Below are 18,526 nucleotides of genomic sequence, written 5' to 3' on the forward strand. Positions count from 1 at the left end.
GGAGTGCTGCAGAGATGGTCGTCCTTCTGGAAGTTTGTCCCATCTCCACAGAGGAACTCTAGAGCTCTGTCAGAGTGACCATCGGGTTCTTGGTCACCTCCCTGACCAAGGCCCTTCTTCCCCGATTGCTCTAGAGCGGCCAGCTCTGGGAAGAGCCTTGGTGGTTCCAATCTTCTTCCATTTAAGAATGATGAAGGCCACTGTGTTCTTGACGTCAGTTTAATAATACTTTCCTGTGGATATTTTGTCTCAAATTTCTACCCACAAAAGGACAAAATCAGTGGACAACAGGTAGAGTAAGTGAAATAACATTTTAATTCAATATTCGCGACAGACAGAGGACGTATAGGTTTTCGTCAATACAAATATATGTGACTTAGTTGACAAAGGGACAGCATAGGAACGTCGGGACTAAGTGCTACAGTGCTTTCACAGGCTTTGTTAGGTAGTTGTCGACCGAGTTCACAACTGACCAAAAATGTGACCAAAAGTAGTGTAAAAGTGGTAAAGTTTTAATGGGTGTAGGGTTAGTTGGTAGGCGGAAACACAGGGCTAGATAAGATAAATAGATGGCCTCACACTCCAGTACAGTAGGTGGCGGTGTATGCACCTTTCACTTGGTTGTGATCCGCCAATGCACATTTCAAGAAGAAGAATTAAGCCGATCTGCTTAAAACGTGGACAGATTTTGGGCGGTGTTTGTTTGCGGACCGCCATTATACCAGAGAAGAAGAAGACGATTTTGGGCGGAGTAAACCCTTTCGCTTCGCCTCTTCCTCAGTTCGTCACTAGTTACCACTTCCACAAAGTCATAAAGCCTGCCTATTTCTACTATTGACCTTATTAAAATGTGATAAACATAACCACACTGTAACTAACTAATTGTTGTTTTCACGATGTAGCTAATTTTTATTTTGTGGTTGTCGTAACCTTCCTCTCAGCAAACCCCAAATTTCCCATCAGCCACCACGATATTCACAGGCGCTCCATAGAAGGTATCTTTAATTTTGTACTAAGGACTAATCACCCAGTTAAACGTTAGATTAAAAGGTAAGTGGACTCTGAACTTGACCACTGGTATACTTTGAATGTTGGTATTGTTGAATAGCATTCAAACATCCCTTAGTACTACTGCATCAGGGAAAATGAAGTTGGAACAAAGAGATCGATGTTGTGTTGTCGCGCCAGACGCCATGATTGGTTGTTCACACTGTAATGGCTGGCTAGCAGAGTTAGCTAGCTACTGTAGTGAGCTAAAATAAATGGCAACTGGACGTTTTGTAGATAACGTTAGTATAGCTAGCTAACTATGTGGTGTTCTGCATTGCATTTCCAGCCTTTTGATATAGCTAGCTATGGTTTTTCGACGGGATATAAGCAAGAGGTCCATTAACTATGGGTCATTCTACAGATTCGGTGACATTTCAGTATTGTCAGTGTCCCAAGATGTACTAGTGTTATAACTTGTCAGAACATTTATCAAACTACACTTAAATTACAACATTTCAAAGTTTTACATGTTTTTAATATGGAGTAGAGAATATGATTTTAAACAGAGATGAATTTCAATACTTATATGTTTGCTTTTCTTAGGAGTATTAAGAATTTCGCCTGTCCCTATTGACCATCATGCAAATGGCGTGACTCATTTTGAGTACACAGTGTTAAATAATAATGCTTTTTTTTGTTAAATTAATTGTATATGCCCCCTTATTATGCATAATCAATTTTCTCAGCATAAGACATTTTATTTTCTGAGAAATTCAGGCTTTTACCCCTGTCCTTGTATTTCTTTCAACCCCGTAACGCAACAATACCCCCACTCACAATTAAATAATGGTTTGATCCTGTGGACATAATTTATGAGGAAGTGACATCATACAAGTCTTCAGAGAAGCCTGGTGTGACAAGTGGTAAGCTGCTCTCTCACTTTTTATAAATATTTCATGTTTTTTAAGCACATATGGGCTTTGTCAATCTCAGGTATTCAACTCTGTTGGGGGGAGAATTCATAGTTAAGATTTTACCAAGAATTGTTTTTATAGCTATGAAGTATAACAATGTCTTTTGTTGAATAAGGCCATGTGGCACACTGCTAGCTGCTAGCATCCCGAATTAGCAACAGATTAGCACAAAATCTTCAACCCTGTCACATTCAACCCCATCACATTTTTCAATGTTACGGGGTTGAATGGCTGTTACAGGGTTGAATAGCTGTTAAATCTTAGCAATATTTAATGTATATTGCTTAATACCAATCATATTTTCTTGTTGAATGTTTGTTGTTTACGGTTTTACAGTATCAACTAAAAGTACGAGGATTTTTAAAAAATAATAACTTTAAAAAAGTGACAATTAATTTGTTCTCTCTCCTATATACATTGACATATTTAGGAGTATTATCTGCAAGTTCACGTTCATTTTACTACATAGTGATTAAAAGGATACAGTAATTAGTTTTGGAGAGTAAACTGGTCATTGACTTGACCTTGACCTACAATTTCAGATTCAACAATGGCAAAAACAGCAGCAGAAAGGCAAAGAGAGTACAGGGCAAGAAGAAATGCTGATCCAGAACGAAGGGAAAAGTACCTCAGGAGTGAACGCATGAGATGGACAAAAGATGTTTTAGCAGGAAAGAAGAAAGGAATAGGAGATCTACATAAGAGAGGTCAAAAGATGAGGAGAAAGGGATGGAGAAAAGCGAAGGAGCGGCAAAAGCAAAGGGAAATGGCTGTTAATACTATTGCCACCCCTCCACAAAGTCCTGATAGAGACGTGGTGATGTCACATGAGCCCACAAGGTTAGGAAAAAGATTGTGTGAGAGAGAGAGAGAGAATACAAAACAAATATGATTTCTGGTAACTTTGTACACTATTTCTTCAAAACTGCTTAGACATATTCACATTGTAATATTGGATATTTCTATGAAATCAATGAAATGTTGTAACTGTTGTTAGTTTATTAATGTGTTTTAATCTGTCTAGATTTCATCTTGATTGTTTAAACTTTAAAAGCTATGTTGACAGTAGTTTAAAATGTTAAAAAATGGCAACATGTGACCTATATAGGTTATCAATGTTAAGATGTTTGCTCAATGTTCAAACAGACTCCTGCCATTATCAGATGGATATTTTTATGAAATCAATGAAATGTTGTTACTGTTATTAGTTCATTAATGTGTTTTACTCTGTCTAGCTTTCATCTAGATTCTTTAGATTTTAAAAGCTATGTTGACAGTAGGTTTAAAAATGTTTAAAATGTTTAAAAAATGGCAACATGTTAGTGATCTCAAAAGATAAAACATATGACACGTGATGCTTTTCACTCAACCCTGTTACATGATTTTCAACCCTGTTGCGGTGCATTCATCCCTGTTACGAGATTATTTTTGTATTAAATACACAAAATATAACATCAATAGTGTTTTTATTGTGTGTATTAAATCAGGGTAAATAAGGCTATTTCAATTTTGTCAGGAATTACGCAGCATTCTTGCACATTTCTTGCGAAAATGTGGAGTTAGATTAGACATTTCTTCATCGTAAACTGGAAAGGATGGTGCTGGTCAGTTTTTCTTGATTTTCTCTTTAATTACAATATGCCATTATTTACAAGGGACATCTAAACTGTGAGATTATGCCAGAAGCTGATCTCAAGCTTATTGGAAAAATGAATAGTTGAATAACAAAATGACTGTGACGGGGTTGAATTAAATTGGGACTTGTTTGAGAAAATAATACAGAATAACTTAATACTCTACATTGAGATGGGAAAAGGTATTTTCTATCAAGTACACACATTACTTTGTCACATCAAATAAAAAAAAGCTTAAGATTTTAATGTTCATTGTTTCATCCTCAATCACAAAAGGCACCGAATCTGTAGAATGACCCAAATAGTCGCGTGGGCGCACGGTGATGAGGAAGCAACGTTTCCAATTTCCGAGCTTTTCCTACTAACGTTAGCTAGTTAGCCAGGTATGCAAAACATGGTAGCTAACGTTAGCTACGTTTTTCAGTTAGCTGCGGGATAACTTATTTTGTCTAGTTAACGTTAGCAATAGGTTTGTTTCTAGCGAACATTAACGTACCTCTCATCCATTTTTCAGCTTCACGATGTCCGAGCTTTTTATGGAATGTGAGGAAGAGGAGCTGGAGCCATGGCAGAGACAGACACCAGAAGTTAATTTGTTGGACGACGGTAATCATGATGACGACGACGATGAACCTATATTTGTTGGGGAGCTTAGTACTTCAAAGGGCACCATTAACACCAGATCAAGTATGTTTTCTTCTCTTGGTTAATATTACGTCTCCCAGACTGTTGGCTGTTTTCTCTCGTTTGGATAGTTTGCATACACAAGATATTCTTCCATTGGAGGCTTTCACCTTAGTTGCTCTACAAAGTTGGTAAATATGGTTATCAATATATATTTTATTGCTTTGATAATTAACCACTCTTGTTTATGTACATGTCCTGTCTTTGAAGCGAACAACCAAAGAAATGTCAAGACCACCCCAGTTCAGAGTGGTGGAGTTGGAAGACCAGCAGCCCCTAGGATGACAATGACACAACACTCCCCCCAAGCTCATCTCACTAACGTTAGGGGTCCAGTTCCCCAAAACATCATAATTCCTGGGAAAGGGTTGAACAATGCACCTCGAACCTTAACAGCAGTACCTCCACAGCCCATCATTATCAACAACCAGGTATATTGTTTTGCTTTAGCTATATCCCTTATTTCTCTTTGCTATACATTGCAAAGAACACACATTACATTTTAGTCATTTAGCAGACACTCTTATCCAGAGCATCTGTTTAGTTATAGCGATGTAACTTTTGGCTGTAATGGTGTTGGAGCGATGTTTTAAGAAAAAACTGTTTGCCTTTTTTCTTAGGGTTACATTATGACCTCACCACAGTTATCGGCCAACTCAGCTTTCCTCGCTTCCCTTGGGAAACAGTATCCCCCTGGGACATCTTTCACTGTGGTTCCAGGTAAAAATAGAAATATTACGTCGTAACTTGATACCAGGCAAGCAACAAACCGAAACATAAGACACATTTTTATATTTCAGAGCAGACATATAATTGGAAATTCATTTAGTGAATCTATGCTCTCAAGTAAACGTATGGATTCCCTATACAGCTACAGCGCACACATACTGCTGTTTTCCATGTTTCATATTTGTGATGTGTGTTTTTTTCAGCAGGCCAGCAGCACATTCTGCAGCAGATGACTCCAGCAGCAGGCCAGCAGCACATTCTACAGCAGGTGACTCCAGGGAAGCCTTTACCTGGGGTTATCCACAGGCCTCAAGTGCACATGATACACAACAACGTAGTGACCTTGTCCAATGTGCAGGGCCCCGCTGCATTGTCTTCCCAGCCCAACCGCTCAAATTCTACCAACCTCCAGATTGTGTCCCCAGTTATTCAAGCCAAAGGCAACAGCTGGGGTAAGCCAAAATATCTTACTTGTTTGGCCCAGAGATATTCCTGGCCAGGTCACGTGGTCAGGAAAACTCCTGGCCGTCTGTGTGGCCTCATGATCTGAAGATTGCATGTGACTTGTGATAATAAGTATGAATCTATTTTCTCCCCTCTAACAGACTATGGCAAACGAGGTTTACCTCAAGACCAAAACAGCACAGCTAAAAAAGCAAAGAATGATATAGGTAGGGGTTTCCTTACATCAGTTGCATGTTGTGTTATTAGCTAGATTCATTAGCACTGTTACTTTGTTATTTTTAAAGCTGAAATTTAGTTTTTTTCTTCCGTTTTTGCAGGATCTCCCCACGCCCAGGAGATATTAGAAAATGGGGCACGTTTTTGTAAAAAATGTCCAAAGTGTAAATTTGATTTCTACCAACAAGTTGTCATGAAAGATCACATGGGGGTGAGTTTACTTCAGTCATTCAAAAAATTAATGCCTTTAGCTGTGCCAATTGTTTTACATAAATATTCTATAACGTTACTATTCAGGGCTTGACGTTACTTTTTTTTTGCCATTTGTCCTTCGGACAAGTAGGACAGATTATTGTTTATATTTTTTTACTTGTCCAAAAGCTCAAGTCACTTGTCCAAAAAAAAAGGCTAACACCATTTTTACACCATTGTATGATGCAAGGAACCACTTTGCAAAATATATATATATATATTTTTAAAACAATTTTAAGAAATCAGATTAAAATGTAGCTAGGCTACACTCTGCCTATTGGCTTCTTTGCATATTCATGCCTGTCTCAAAATACAACACTGCCCCTTTAAGGCTCTCCTGGAGGATAGTTGGCCACCCTTGGTAGCCTATAAAATATTGCAACATTACAAATACAACCAAATACTTTTTGTCTTTATATATTAAAGGGCGTCCCGTCGTCCCTGGGACGATAAAACATGTATACGGTTCAAAACAGACTCTGGGACAGTTCTGAGATCTAAAGATGTATAAACTGGCATGGTTTACTAATATGACTAGTATTATGCCTTTGGCTGTTGGACAGTTAAATTATTGTTGAGTTTTGAAAACCAATAGAACATGAGAAAATTGCTTGTTTCAATGGCAATTTAAGTGTTCATAAAATAATTCCCTTTTCTATGGTCATATTTTGCTTAGGCTAGACTACTTTGAAACATGGTAAGACATGCTTAACTGTTTAAAACCTGGACATGAAACTTCCAGGTTTTAAACAATTAAGTTTATTATTAAATAGTTTCAAAATGTTGACCGCCTTCGCTCAGATTCAAGGTGGGTGATGTGCGGTGTGCAACAGGCACTGTCCTTCACTCTCCGGTCTTGTGACCGTTTGATCTGAACGAAGCGTGCCTTGAGTATGTCGACAGAATCATTCCTTTAGACGTTAATGTTAATTATCCTTCATTATATTTGTCAAACATGACTGGCGTTTAGCCTATTTATGTAATTAAAATTCTCATTGAAGTTTGGCTACATTTTCTGCCGCCTCACTCATGTCAGCAACAGTTTGGACATGAGGCTGTTGCCAATATGCATATCACTTTATTTATGAACATGAATAATAGATTTAAATATTATTTCAGTGTTGGCTTCTCAGATCCAATTCTGATGGGAGTAATTGTTTGATATTTTTAGTTATTTTGTAAAAAAAAAATTTTACTTGTCCATTAGGACAACTTACATCTATATTCTTCTTGTCCAAATATTTGTGTTAATTGTCCCGGACAAGAGGACAAGCGTTAATGTTGAGCCTTGCTATTAGTGCATGTATGAACCAGAGCCTAATATAGAGGCACTTTATGCACTACAATATCAACTCTGCAGGTTGTAATTTGTCAGCCTATTTTAATTTAAATTACTTTAATTCCAGAAATGTTGTCCTCACCTGTTGGAGTGTGTCTTCCCCTCAACCCCGAAGTCTACTTACCTTTTTGCAAGCAAGCGCATCATGCTTGTCACAGACTTCTACTATGGTAGATTTGAGGGAGACAAACCGAAATCGCAGCAGCAGAAGACCCCATTTACCTATAAGTGCCAGAGCTGTTTGAAAGTACTCAAGAACAACGTCAGGTAACTACAGCAGGCTTTGCTTGCTATGCAGCTCTGCTTTTGTTGTTTTCTATAAGCCACTGTATTCCTGAATAATACTATTATTTGTGGTGAAAAAGGGTGTCAAGTGTGTACTGCACAAAATGTGTTAGTTTAAACAGAAGGTCATTTTCTAATCTAAAGAACTCATCTATATCCTATTTGTCCAGTGGCATAATGAAAACAATACATTTTGCATTTCACGTGTTTACATAATGCACACACAACACAATTACTGCCACCAATAAGCAGATTGGTGGACATATCTTCTATATTTATATGAACGGCTCAATGTTATTGGTAATGGATGGATACATCAACCAGCCTTTCGTCAATACGTCACCCCAAGTGGAAATGGTGTTCATGAACAAGTGTTAAATGAGCCCTCTGCCCATGGAGAGTGATTAACTTCGATGTGAAGAGGCAATCCAACATGTTTCAGCCCTCATCACAGTTTTTTCTCCCCAGATGGATGACGTTATCAACCCATATTCCCACTTGGGGCCAGAGATGAATAATGGCTGCTAGTTTGGATGGTGTAAGAACTGCTCCTTTGATTAAATAACTTTGCTTCAGAACGTTGGAAGAAAAGCCTCTGTAAGCTTCTTTTAATGGGCAGACGCGTTTGTACTGGACCCAGTCTGGCAGCAGAGGTCATAGTTTGTCTGCATAAAAATCCCTATTAGGGGAGCTGAGGTAACAGACTGCTGGCTGAAAAATGGGCCTTGCCTGCCTTGTCAGGGCCAGCGGTTGCATGTAGAGGTAGTGCGGCTGCTGCAGCCGTGGAGCACCACATCATTAAGCAAAACAAAAAGTTGTGTGGAATTGGCGGTATTATAATGGCCATTATGCATGCTTAGGAAGCGAGGTGCAAGAAGTGGTTGCTAATGTATCATTTTTTAAACCATTGGGATCCGAAGCGCAGGTTTGGTGTTGCACATAGGCCACGATCTGTTGAAGTGTTATTGAATACGGCTTCACTGTAATTTGGCTCAATACATTAAGTTCGTTTTTCCAAATGGGGGTTAAAGCTGAAGTAGGGTAGTAGTTAGTTATTTATGCATGTATGCATATATTTCTTTAATTATTTACAGAAACGTTTGACTAAAAAGCTAATTAGTTTTTTTACATGAACATAACATTTTTAATGAAATGTGCTTTGGTGGACTGGATTGTAGTTACACATTTTTCTCTTGTTTTTAATAGGTTGTTTAAAAATAACATCACAGTTTACCAACAAAAAAAGGCAAAAGAAATTGAAAAGATAAACGGCAAAGCTCACACCTATTTTCGTTGCTTTGGCATTTGTGGTTTCTGATGCTACATTGCTATTGATGTCTTATCTTGCACTTTGCGGTGACTCTTGTAGGTTCATGAACCACATGAAGCACCACCTGGAGCTGGAGAAGCAGAACAGTGAGAGCTGGGAAAGCCACACTACCTGCCAACACTGCTACCGGCAGTACTCAACCCCGTTCCAGCTGCAGTGCCACGTCGAGAGCGCCCACAGCATGGTCGAATCTTCAAGTAGGCATACCAGTCAATAGCAACCAACATGAAACTTCAATGTTCCACCTTAACGTATTGAACACTGTCTCAAGCGATCAAACATTATTGTACATAACTTTACGTGTATATATAACTACACTACCAGTTAAAACGTTTTAGAACACCTACTCATTCAAGGGTTTTTCTTTATTTTTACTATTTTCTACATTGTAGAATAATAGTGAAGACATCAAAAGTATGAAATACCACACATGGAATCATGTAGGAACCAAAAACGTGGTAAACAAATGCCAAGAGTGTGCAAAGCTGTCATCAAGGCAAAGGGTGGCTATTTGAAGAATCTCAAATATAACGTGTACTTTGATTTGTTTAACACTTTTTTGTTTACTACATGATTCCATATGTGTCATTTCATAGTTTTGATGTCTTCACTATTATTCTACAATATAGAAAATAGTAAAAATAAAGAAAACCCTTGAATGAGTAGGTGTTTTAAAACTTTTGACCGGTAGTGTATAATCAACCTGTCTTTAACAAGTTGGGCCCATTTTAGTAATTTGTTCTTGTTTGTTTTGTAGCCAATTGCAAGATATGTGAATTAGCCTTTGAGTCTGAGCAAGTGCTCCTGGAACACATGAAGGATAATCACAAGCCTGGGGAGATGCCCTATGTCTGCCAGGTACATTTTGTTTATCGATCATGTTTTTATATTAGTCTGTTTCACAAAGAAAAGTTATTCAAAGTTGATAGTAGAGATGCCCTGGCACTACAATCAGGAATTGCAACATTTAATTCAAGTTATTGAAGAGATTTGAGTTGTACTCCTGACCCTTACTTTTATTATTCACACTAATACTTGAATTGTCTCCTTGCAGGTCTGCAACTACAGGTCTTCATTCTTTACCGATGTGGACACACACTTCCGTACGGTGCATGAAAACACAAAGGATCTCCTTTGTCCTTTCTGCCTTAAAGTTCTTAAAAGTGGTCATGTCTACATGCAGCACTATATGAAGCATCAGGTAAGAGGCGGAATTATATTGGAAACGTTTCTATTGTTAAATATGTGCAACAATCCATGATCCATAATTATGTTGATTGGGTCATTTTTGATTGATTGGGCTCATGTTCTGACTGACCTGGCACACATTGTATTTTCATGTCATTTTCCTGATGGTTCAACCTCTTAATAAAGCAGTGAATGCTGCAAATAGTTTTCTCTGAGTTTGAGTTTTAAAGCTAGCTGGCTGATTTCAATTCAGCAAAAAATTGAACACGCTTGTGAGTTGCCCTACTGGCTTTCATTCTGAGGTTGGATTGATTTGGTTGTCTGCTGAACACCTTGCTGTAATACATAACTGTCTTACAGTAATGTCTGCTTCCTTTCACCTGCCTACCGGGCGCTCTCTGGCAAAAACTAACCAGATCAACTGCACAAATCACTGTATGTAGCCATAGAACAAAGCCAACAGAAATGTTAGTCCAATACCAAGCCAGCCAATGGTGTAAGAATAGAAAAGGACTCAATGACCCCGTTAGCTGTGCCAACCAACAAAACACAGAAATGACCCCTTGTCCTGAAATCATACCTTTTACTAAGGATAGCTGAACCTATTATTTATCTATATGCAGTCTCTTGTTGTCTTGACTCGTGCTTTTCTATTGTACTCGTTTTGTCAATTCGGCAGAAAAAAGGAATAAATCGTTGTGGGAAATGCAGGCTGAATTTCCTCACCTACAAGGAGAGAGTGGATCACAAGACTCAGCACCATAAGACTTTCCAAAAACCCAAAGCTCTGGAGGGCCTTCCTCCTGGAACCAAGGTTTGCTCTTCTTATTTAGTCTAGGCCTACATCTCAATACCTCTGTGCCAATTATCTACAATATAGAAAATCAAAAGCAACTGCAATAAACCCTCCATTTAAAAGCAAGTTCTAATACAAATGTTAAATAACGGCATGAATTCAGAGAATCGTACGTTTATGATCTGTTTTTTAAATACATATTTCAGGTGACTATCCGGGCCTCTCTGACCGGGCCATCACCCAGTTCCGCCCGTGCTGCTGACAAATCCAGTGTCAGTGTCATACCAGAGGTCTCAGGCAAAAAGGCAGCCAATGTAAAAGCTCAGAGCAGTACATCTGCCACACAGGGCAGCAGTGGGGGGAAAGGCAAGGCCACAGTGAGCAAGAAGCTCCTCAAGCAGCAGAAGAACAACCATGTGTTGCAGAGTCTCAGGTCGGTCCATCACTCAGTCAATTTGTTTGTTTCCACATGATGCAAACTACATATTTCTACATATTACAGGAACTAAACTATGGTCAGGGCTGATTTGTTAAATTATTGTTTTTTATATATATGTTTTTCCCCATGGTTGGTTATGAACAGGGCTCTAAATTCAAATGTTTCATTGGTAGCACTGGTGATCTCAACTTAAAGTTAGGAGATAATGAGGTTACATGACTGAACAACATGTAAACAAATGCCTGCGAGTGGTTTTGGAACAGCCTGTGAAATGGTTCATAAATGTATAACCAATTCGCAATAGGATATTGCGCAGGTAATATGGGTCATATATTTTTACCAGTTTGTGCTAGAAACAATACGTTTTCGCTGTAGTGATGGTGTAACCATGACAGTAATGAATCTGTGCTCGCTTTTATGTTTAGGGCACTCGAAAACAATGGTACAGCGAAGCCTAATCATTACAACAATTATTATCTGGGAGATTTGTTTTCATAGTCGCACAGTGCTCCCAAAATAAAATGTCAGGTCGCACAGCAAAATATTTAGGAGCATATGCGACCAAAATAGTCGCACTTCAGAGCCCTGGGCCCAGATTCACAAAACCTTCTTAAGAAGAAATGTCTGCTTAACTGACATTTTTTCCTTAACTATAGACTTAAGAAAGTTAAGCAAAGTTGCTATTCCTCATGAAGGTTCTTGGCAATGTTCTTGCGCTATTTCTTATGTTTCTCCTTAAGAAAAAGTTTTAATGTGATTCTTGAAAATAAAGTTATTGGAAATGTTCTTAATTCCAAGATAGCTAAACCCTAATTAATGCAATTGAACATGTTTAATTCACTCACAAACTTCATCTGATAGCTAGCTAAAACGGTTGCCTAGCAACAAATCTTCAGAAGATTTCTAAGAGTTATTTGAGATTTGTAAGAAAATCATTAAATCTTAAGATAGAAAATATAATTTTCTTCTTAAGAAGCTTCTGAAGTTTTTCCGTAAAGTGGTTTGTGAATCTGGGCCCTGGTTATCAATAGATTACACCAATCAAGTAACTTGTATGTTTAATAATGCACCTCGGAAGTAATAGTACTTTAAATATAAAGGATGTAATGATGCTCTAATTTAGTTTTCTCTACCTTTTTAGTATTGGCGAAAGACGACACACCTGCATTGAGTGCTACTCAGAGATTGATGACTTCTATAGTCACTATCCTATGGTTGCAATTTGTGGTGCATGCAAGTATCGGACAAGTTGCAAAACATCATTTGGAAACCATATGATAAGGTAAAAGCTCCTTGAGTATCAGATTCATAACATATATATATATATATATATATACACACACACACACTGTGTACAAAACTTTAGGAACACCCCTACAAGGTGTCAAAACGATCCACAGGGACTCCAATGCTTCCCACAGTTGTGTGAAGTTGGCTGGATGTCCTTTGGGTGGTGGACTATTCTTGATACACACGGGAAACTGAGCGTGAAAAACCCAGCAGCATGCAGTTCTTGACACACTCAAACTGGTGCGCCTGGCACCTACTACCATACCCCGTTCAAAGGCACTTAAATCTTTTGTCTTGCCCGTTCACCCTCTGAATGGCACACATACACAATCCATGTCTGAATTGTCTAGGCTTAAAAATCCTTCTTTAACCTGTCTCCTCCCCTTCATCTACACTGTTTGAAGTGGATTTAACAAGTGACATCAATAAGGGATCATAGCTTTCACCTGGATTCACCTGGTCAGTCTGTCATGGAAAGAGCAGGTGTTCCTAATGTTTTGTACACAGTGTATATGCACATTTTTACAATTTAGTCATTTAGCAGACGGTCTTATCCAGAGCGACTTAAAGGAGCAATTAGGGGTACGTGCCTTGCTCGAGCACATCGGCAGATGTTCCACCTAGTCGGCTCAGGGAAGATGTTTTATTGTTCATATTAAATGTATTAAAAAATATATTTGTCAGGTTCCATAGTGCCATCTCAAAAGAGCGATTCCGGAAAATGAGGAAAATCCCAGTTGTCCTAAGGTAGGTGTCCCTAACTAAACAAATATGGTCTCAAATCAAGTATTTAATGTTGCCATTGTTCTGCACTGTAGTTTTTGGTAATTACTTATGTATTATGTAGTGTTGCATTTTCACCAAACATGGATCATAATTAAGGACCATGCAAGTGTATTCTATTCCATTAGGTTAATTCTGAATCAAATTTAACCTACGGTCTTGCAGGAATCTAACCCTTGTCTGTCTGAACTGTGACTTCCTGGCGGATGCGCATGGAACTGACCTCATGAGCAAGCATTTGATTGACAGACCACACCACGTCTGTAAGGTCATACTAGAGAAAGGTATGAGGTTTATCGCATTCTTCACAACCAGATGCTTGGGCGCCGCATTTTGTTTATATAATAATAAAACCTGTCTGCATGTCACGTTTTTCTTCTCTTGCAGGAGAAGGTGGTGCTGTAGATGATGGCATTAGAGGGTGAGTAGCTACCCTCCCAATGCAGCAGATAACGAGAACATCCTAAAAGTAACATGTCTCATAGTGCTGTAATGAGAATCTCAGAATTTGATAAAGTACTTGTGAGACTTCCAACTCCCTGACCTATGAGGTGTTTGGAAGCATCCATTATTTAGAGAAATCTTTACCATATACTTTTTACATTAAGCTAATTGGGATGCATATTAAGTGGATTTTTTTAAAGACCTTGGCAAATGCAAATGGAAGCTTTGGCCTTAATACCAGAGAACATTGCTTAATTAATGTGTGCCAAAAGTAAAGGTCGTTTTGAGTCATTGGGAAGTTGCTGAAATGAAGGGTCATTGTAGAATCTCTTTTGCAAGAATACCTCATGTCTTAATTTGTTGTATTCCTTTGAGAAGCCAAACACACTAATAATACACATGAGATCCCAAGTTCATATGTAATCATTTCATAAATGTTGTTCCTCCTGAGATTTTAATATGCACAATTCAATGCTAATTGATATTTGTGCTAAATGTCTGTTCTGTTTGAAGAATGATTGTCTGGACAAGGACATTGGTCCTTTTGCTTCATGATTTAATATAACTTTGTTTAAACAAAAATATACTATTTGGATACTAATGCTGTGCTGATAAGCCAGCCTTAATTATGCTCTGAAAATGAATGTTAAATTAAGTTTCTTTACCATATTCTAATGCTATTGGAGAATTTGTCTACATGCCATGTCAACAAGTAGTTGTATTAATGGTTTTATTAAAAGGGCTCTACGTTTGATGGATTTGTCGTGATTTTCGGTCTTCTGTTCTGTTCTTTCAGAAATAAGCAAGGGATGTCTGCTGTGATGTTCACTGATATCCAGGTATACTACTCTAGCCTGATTGTACCTGAGGAAAACACGACATACAGTGCCTTCGGGAAAGTATTCAGACCCCTTGACTTTTTCCACATTTTGTTACGTTACAGCCTTATTCTAAAATTGATTGAATTCAAATGTCACACAATACACACAATACCCTATAATGACAAAACGAAAACAGGTTTTTAGAAATGTTAGCAAATGTATTAAAAATAAAAACGGATACCTTATTTACATAAGTATTCAGATCTTTTGCGATGAGACTTGAAATTGAGCTCAGGTGCATCCTGTTTCCATTGATCATCCTTGAGATGTTTCTACAACTTGATTGGAGTCCACCTGTGGTCAATTTCAGTTGATTGGACATGATTTGGAAAGGCACACACCTGTCTATATAAGGTCCCACAGTTGACAGTGCATGTCAGAGCAAAAACTAAGCCATGAGGTCGAAGGAATTGTCCGTAGAGCTCCAAGACAGGATTGTGTCAAGGCACAGATCTGGGGAAGGGTACCAAAACATTTCTGCAGCATTGAAGGTCCCTAAGAACACAGTGGCCTCCATTATTCTTAAATGGAAGATGTTTGGAACCAACCAGACTCTTCCTAGAGCTGGCCGCCCAGCCAAACTGAGCAATCGGGGGAGAAGGGCCTTGGTCAGGGAGGGGACCAAGAACCCGAATGGTCACTGACAGAGCTCAAGAGTTCCTCTGTGGAGATGGGAGAACCTTCCAGAAGGACAACCATCTCTGCAGCACTCCACTAATCAGGCCTTTATGGTAGAGTGGCCAGACGGAAGCCACTCCTCAGTAAAGGCACATGACAGCCCGGTTGGAGTTTGCCAAAAGACTCTCAGACCATGAGAAACACACTTTCTCTGGTCTGATGAAACCAAGATTGAACTCCTTTGGCCTGAATGCCAAGCATCACATCTGGAGGAAACATGGCACCATCCCTACGGTGAAGCGTGGTGGCATCATCATGCTGTGGGAATGTTTATCAGCGGCAGGGACTGGGAGACTAGTCAGGATTGAGGAAAAGATGAACGGAGCAAATGTACAGAGAGATCCTTGATGAAAACCTGCTCCAGAGCACTAAAGGACCTCAGACTGGGGCGAACATACACCTTCCAACAGGACAACCACCCTAAGCACACAGCCAAGACAACAGAGGAGTGGCTTCGGGACAAGTCTCTGAATGGCCCAGCCAGAGCCCGGACTTGAACCGATTGAACATCTCTGGATAGACCTGAAAATAGCTATGCAGCGACGCTCCCCATCCAACTTGACAGAGCTTGAGGATCTGCAGAGAAGAATGGGAGAAACTCTCCAAATACAGGTGTGACATGCTTGTAGCGTCATACGCAAGAAGACTCAAAGCTGTAATCGCTGCCAAAGGTGCTTCAACAAAGTACTGAGTAAAGGGTCTGGATACTTATGTAAATGTGATATTTCCTGTTTTTTTATAAATGTGTGTGTGTGCAACATTTTATAAACCTGTTTTTGCTTTGTCATTATGGGGTATTGTGTGTACATTGAGGGGGGGAAAAAACTATTTAATCAATTTTAGAATAAGGCTATAACGTAACAAAATGTGGAAAAGGTCAAGGGGTCTGAATACTTTCCGAAGGCACTGTATGTTTGATTTTGAACTGTTTGCTCAACTCAGCACCTTTTTTTTATTACTCTTTTTTTACATAGAATGTTGAAACTGCCACTGTGAGTGGAGCTTTTGACCAATTCCACAGGTAATTAATGGATGTTCCATACAAAATAGAACCTAAAAATATGTTTTCCCTCTTGGATGGAGTCGATTTAGATTTGATTTGGTACGTTTTTTTCTTCTTCTTCTCCCTTTTAATTCACAGCGTTCCTAGATTGGAGGAGACCTCCGATGTCTTGTGTATCACCCTCAGTTGCTGAAAGGGAGGATGGGCCAGAGGTAATGCATGTTCAGACCCAAGAGTCAGGAAGAGGTGACGTTATTCGACTAGACAACGATGATGCAGCCGTTAACCAGCTAGGAGAGGCAGAAGTGCAAGAGCTTCCACAGATATCTACAGTGGATCAGAGCCAGGGAGTCACACAGGCTACAGAGCTAGAAACACCCATGGAAAGTTCAGTCGAGGAAGACCAGTCTTTGCAGTCAGGGCCCATGGATAGAGAAACAACCTTAGGAAGCTCAGTCGAAGGGGAGTGGAGAGAGGAGCGGTCTTTGCAGTCAGGCCCCATGGAAAGCTCAGTCGAGGGGGAGCTGAGGGAGGAGCGGTCTTTGCAGTCAGTGACCAGGTCCCCCTCTAGTTCTGTGGCCTGTGAGTTAGATGGGGAGGCAGCGCGTTTGCATGAGTCATTAAGCAAACCGGAATCTGTGAGCTGTGACGACAGTGAGCAGGTCCGCGTTTCCCTGGAGACCATCCCCTTAAAGGTTGTAGACCAAGAGGTGAAATATATCGTGGCAGCAAAGGACATCTCCTCGTCCTCTCAAAGTCCAGCTGAAGGTCCGCATCAGAGGGCAGACGACAACGACATTCCCTCCAGTCCTGAAACACTGAAGGAATCGGCAGCCTCGGAGTAGAGGAGAAAAGTGTACCGGATTTATTTTTAAGAATACTGCATACTATTGAAATGTATTTCTCTTCCCCATTTTCTTAAAGTTTACTGTCCTTGACCAGATTGAGATAAAGATGAGATGTGTTATGTGTTTATTAGATTTGGCAATTGGAAAAACATGTATCATTTTTTTCTAACATCAGTGCAAGATTTTACTTCTGTCAAACTTCCAATTTGGTTGTAAGCTTTCAATGAAAGTGAAAATAGTACACAATGTGAATAATTTGACTTTCTGTAGTTTGTAAGAAAAAATATATACAAAATCTGAATGTTTATGCTTTCCTTGATCTATGAACCTGTACTCAAGTGTGAAAAATCCTTGAAATATCTTCTTGACTATCCTTCCACTAGTAGATATAGGCCTTTATGTTTATTTTGGATACCTCCTCTACATCCATTGACATTTCATAGGTGCTTTTGTGTATTTTTAATATACTATAATCCATCACTTTCTCTTTGATAATCTGTATGTGTCTGTAGTTTGATAGCAAGCCAATGGACTTGAATCATTGAGGGAGTTTGATTCAAATGAACCGCGGTGCACCGGGCTATGGCCCGTCACGTGAACGGGCAAAAGCAGTGATGGCGGAGCGCCCTTCTCAAATCGAACAGTAGTCTGCGCCACTCGGTCATGTTGTCAACAGGGCAGCATGGTGCATCCTCCAGAAACACGTTGCCATAAAATGTTTGAATTTTCAAACTAGTTTTCATTGGGAAGGCAGATAAAAGCGTTTTGATCAAAAGCAATCACCTTTTCATTTGAAACCAGAATCCTACTCATTACTCCACTTGCTTAACCTACGTCACTTTTGTTTCGAGCCGACTTTGCCGTCAGCCAGAGTGGGGCACCTGGCTCAAAAATGAATGCAATCATTTTCACCCGGCGCAAACTCCTCCCACCGGGGGCAACTGGGCCAGGTAATCGAATCCCCTCAGTGTTTCCATTGCAGTTGTGCTAACATGTAAATAAACTTTGGTAATACAGCATGAAATCTGCTATTGAGACTTGATTAAGAACTGACTATCCATGTTCATTATGGTTGAGAGAGGTGATCAGCTGTGTGTAGGCTCATCACTGCCCATCTTTCATTGATTACCCACTTACCTCACAAATAGTTGTCATAGATTACAAGCATCTTGATAGGAGTGTTGCTTGGCACTGAAATGTCTTTACCTTTGCAATGAATGTGATCATTGTGCCATCTTGTGTTAGTTTAGTGCATTTTCATCTGATGGGGAGCTTGAG

The 18,526-nt window shown here is 39.4% G+C and overlaps 1 protein-coding gene across 7 annotated transcripts; it reads left to right on the top strand.

The window, feature by feature from the left end:
• Positions 1-745: 745 nt before the first annotated feature.
• Positions 746-18,272, top strand: znf280d (zinc finger protein 280D). 7 transcript variants are annotated; one of them, XM_045223389.1, is made up of 22 exons: positions 746-1,050; positions 1,868-1,913; positions 2,507-2,804; positions 4,113-4,285; positions 4,493-4,713; positions 4,903-5,002; positions 5,215-5,463; positions 5,617-5,682; positions 5,794-5,903; positions 7,351-7,550; positions 8,938-9,095; positions 9,656-9,756; positions 9,953-10,099; positions 10,766-10,900; positions 11,089-11,315; positions 12,463-12,603; positions 13,296-13,358; positions 13,560-13,678; positions 13,782-13,815; positions 14,635-14,677; positions 16,372-16,418; positions 16,539-18,272. In XM_045223389.1, exons 3-22 carry the CDS (start codon positions 2,515-2,517, stop codon positions 16,591-16,593), a joined length of 2,679 nt encoding a protein of 892 aa, XP_045079324.1. In that variant the 5' UTR covers positions 746-1,050; positions 1,868-1,913; positions 2,507-2,514; the 3' UTR covers positions 16,594-18,272. The 7 variants fall into 7 exon arrangements, with proteins under 7 accessions (XP_045079324.1, XP_045079336.1, XP_045079349.1 ...); XM_045223401.1 differs by lacking the exons at positions 1,868-1,913; positions 2,507-2,804 and having other exon boundaries at positions 747-1,050; XM_045223414.1 differs by lacking the exons at positions 1,868-1,913; positions 2,507-2,804 and having other exon boundaries at positions 747-995.
• The last annotated feature ends 254 nt before the right edge of the window (positions 18,273-18,526 follow it).

This window comes from Coregonus clupeaformis, chromosome 1 (assembly GCF_020615455.1).
Source record: "Coregonus clupeaformis isolate EN_2021a chromosome 1, ASM2061545v1, whole genome shotgun sequence".
In the NCBI taxonomy this organism is placed as follows: domain Eukaryota; kingdom Metazoa; phylum Chordata; class Actinopteri; order Salmoniformes; family Salmonidae; genus Coregonus; species Coregonus clupeaformis.

Excerpts from the sequence above, each read along its gene's own strand:
- znf280d (XM_045223389.1), top strand. The coding sequence starts at position 2,515 with ATGGCAAAAACAGCAGCAGAAAGGCAAAGAGAGTACAGGGCAAGAAGA. Across the intron at positions 5,464-5,616 it reads AGCCAAAGGCAACAGCTGGG|ACTATGGCAAACGAGGTTTA; the intron begins GTAAGCCAAAAT and ends CCCCTCTAACAG. Across the intron at positions 12,604-13,295 it reads TTTGGAAACCATATGATAAG|GTTCCATAGTGCCATCTCAA; the intron begins GTAAAAGCTCCT and ends TATATTTGTCAG.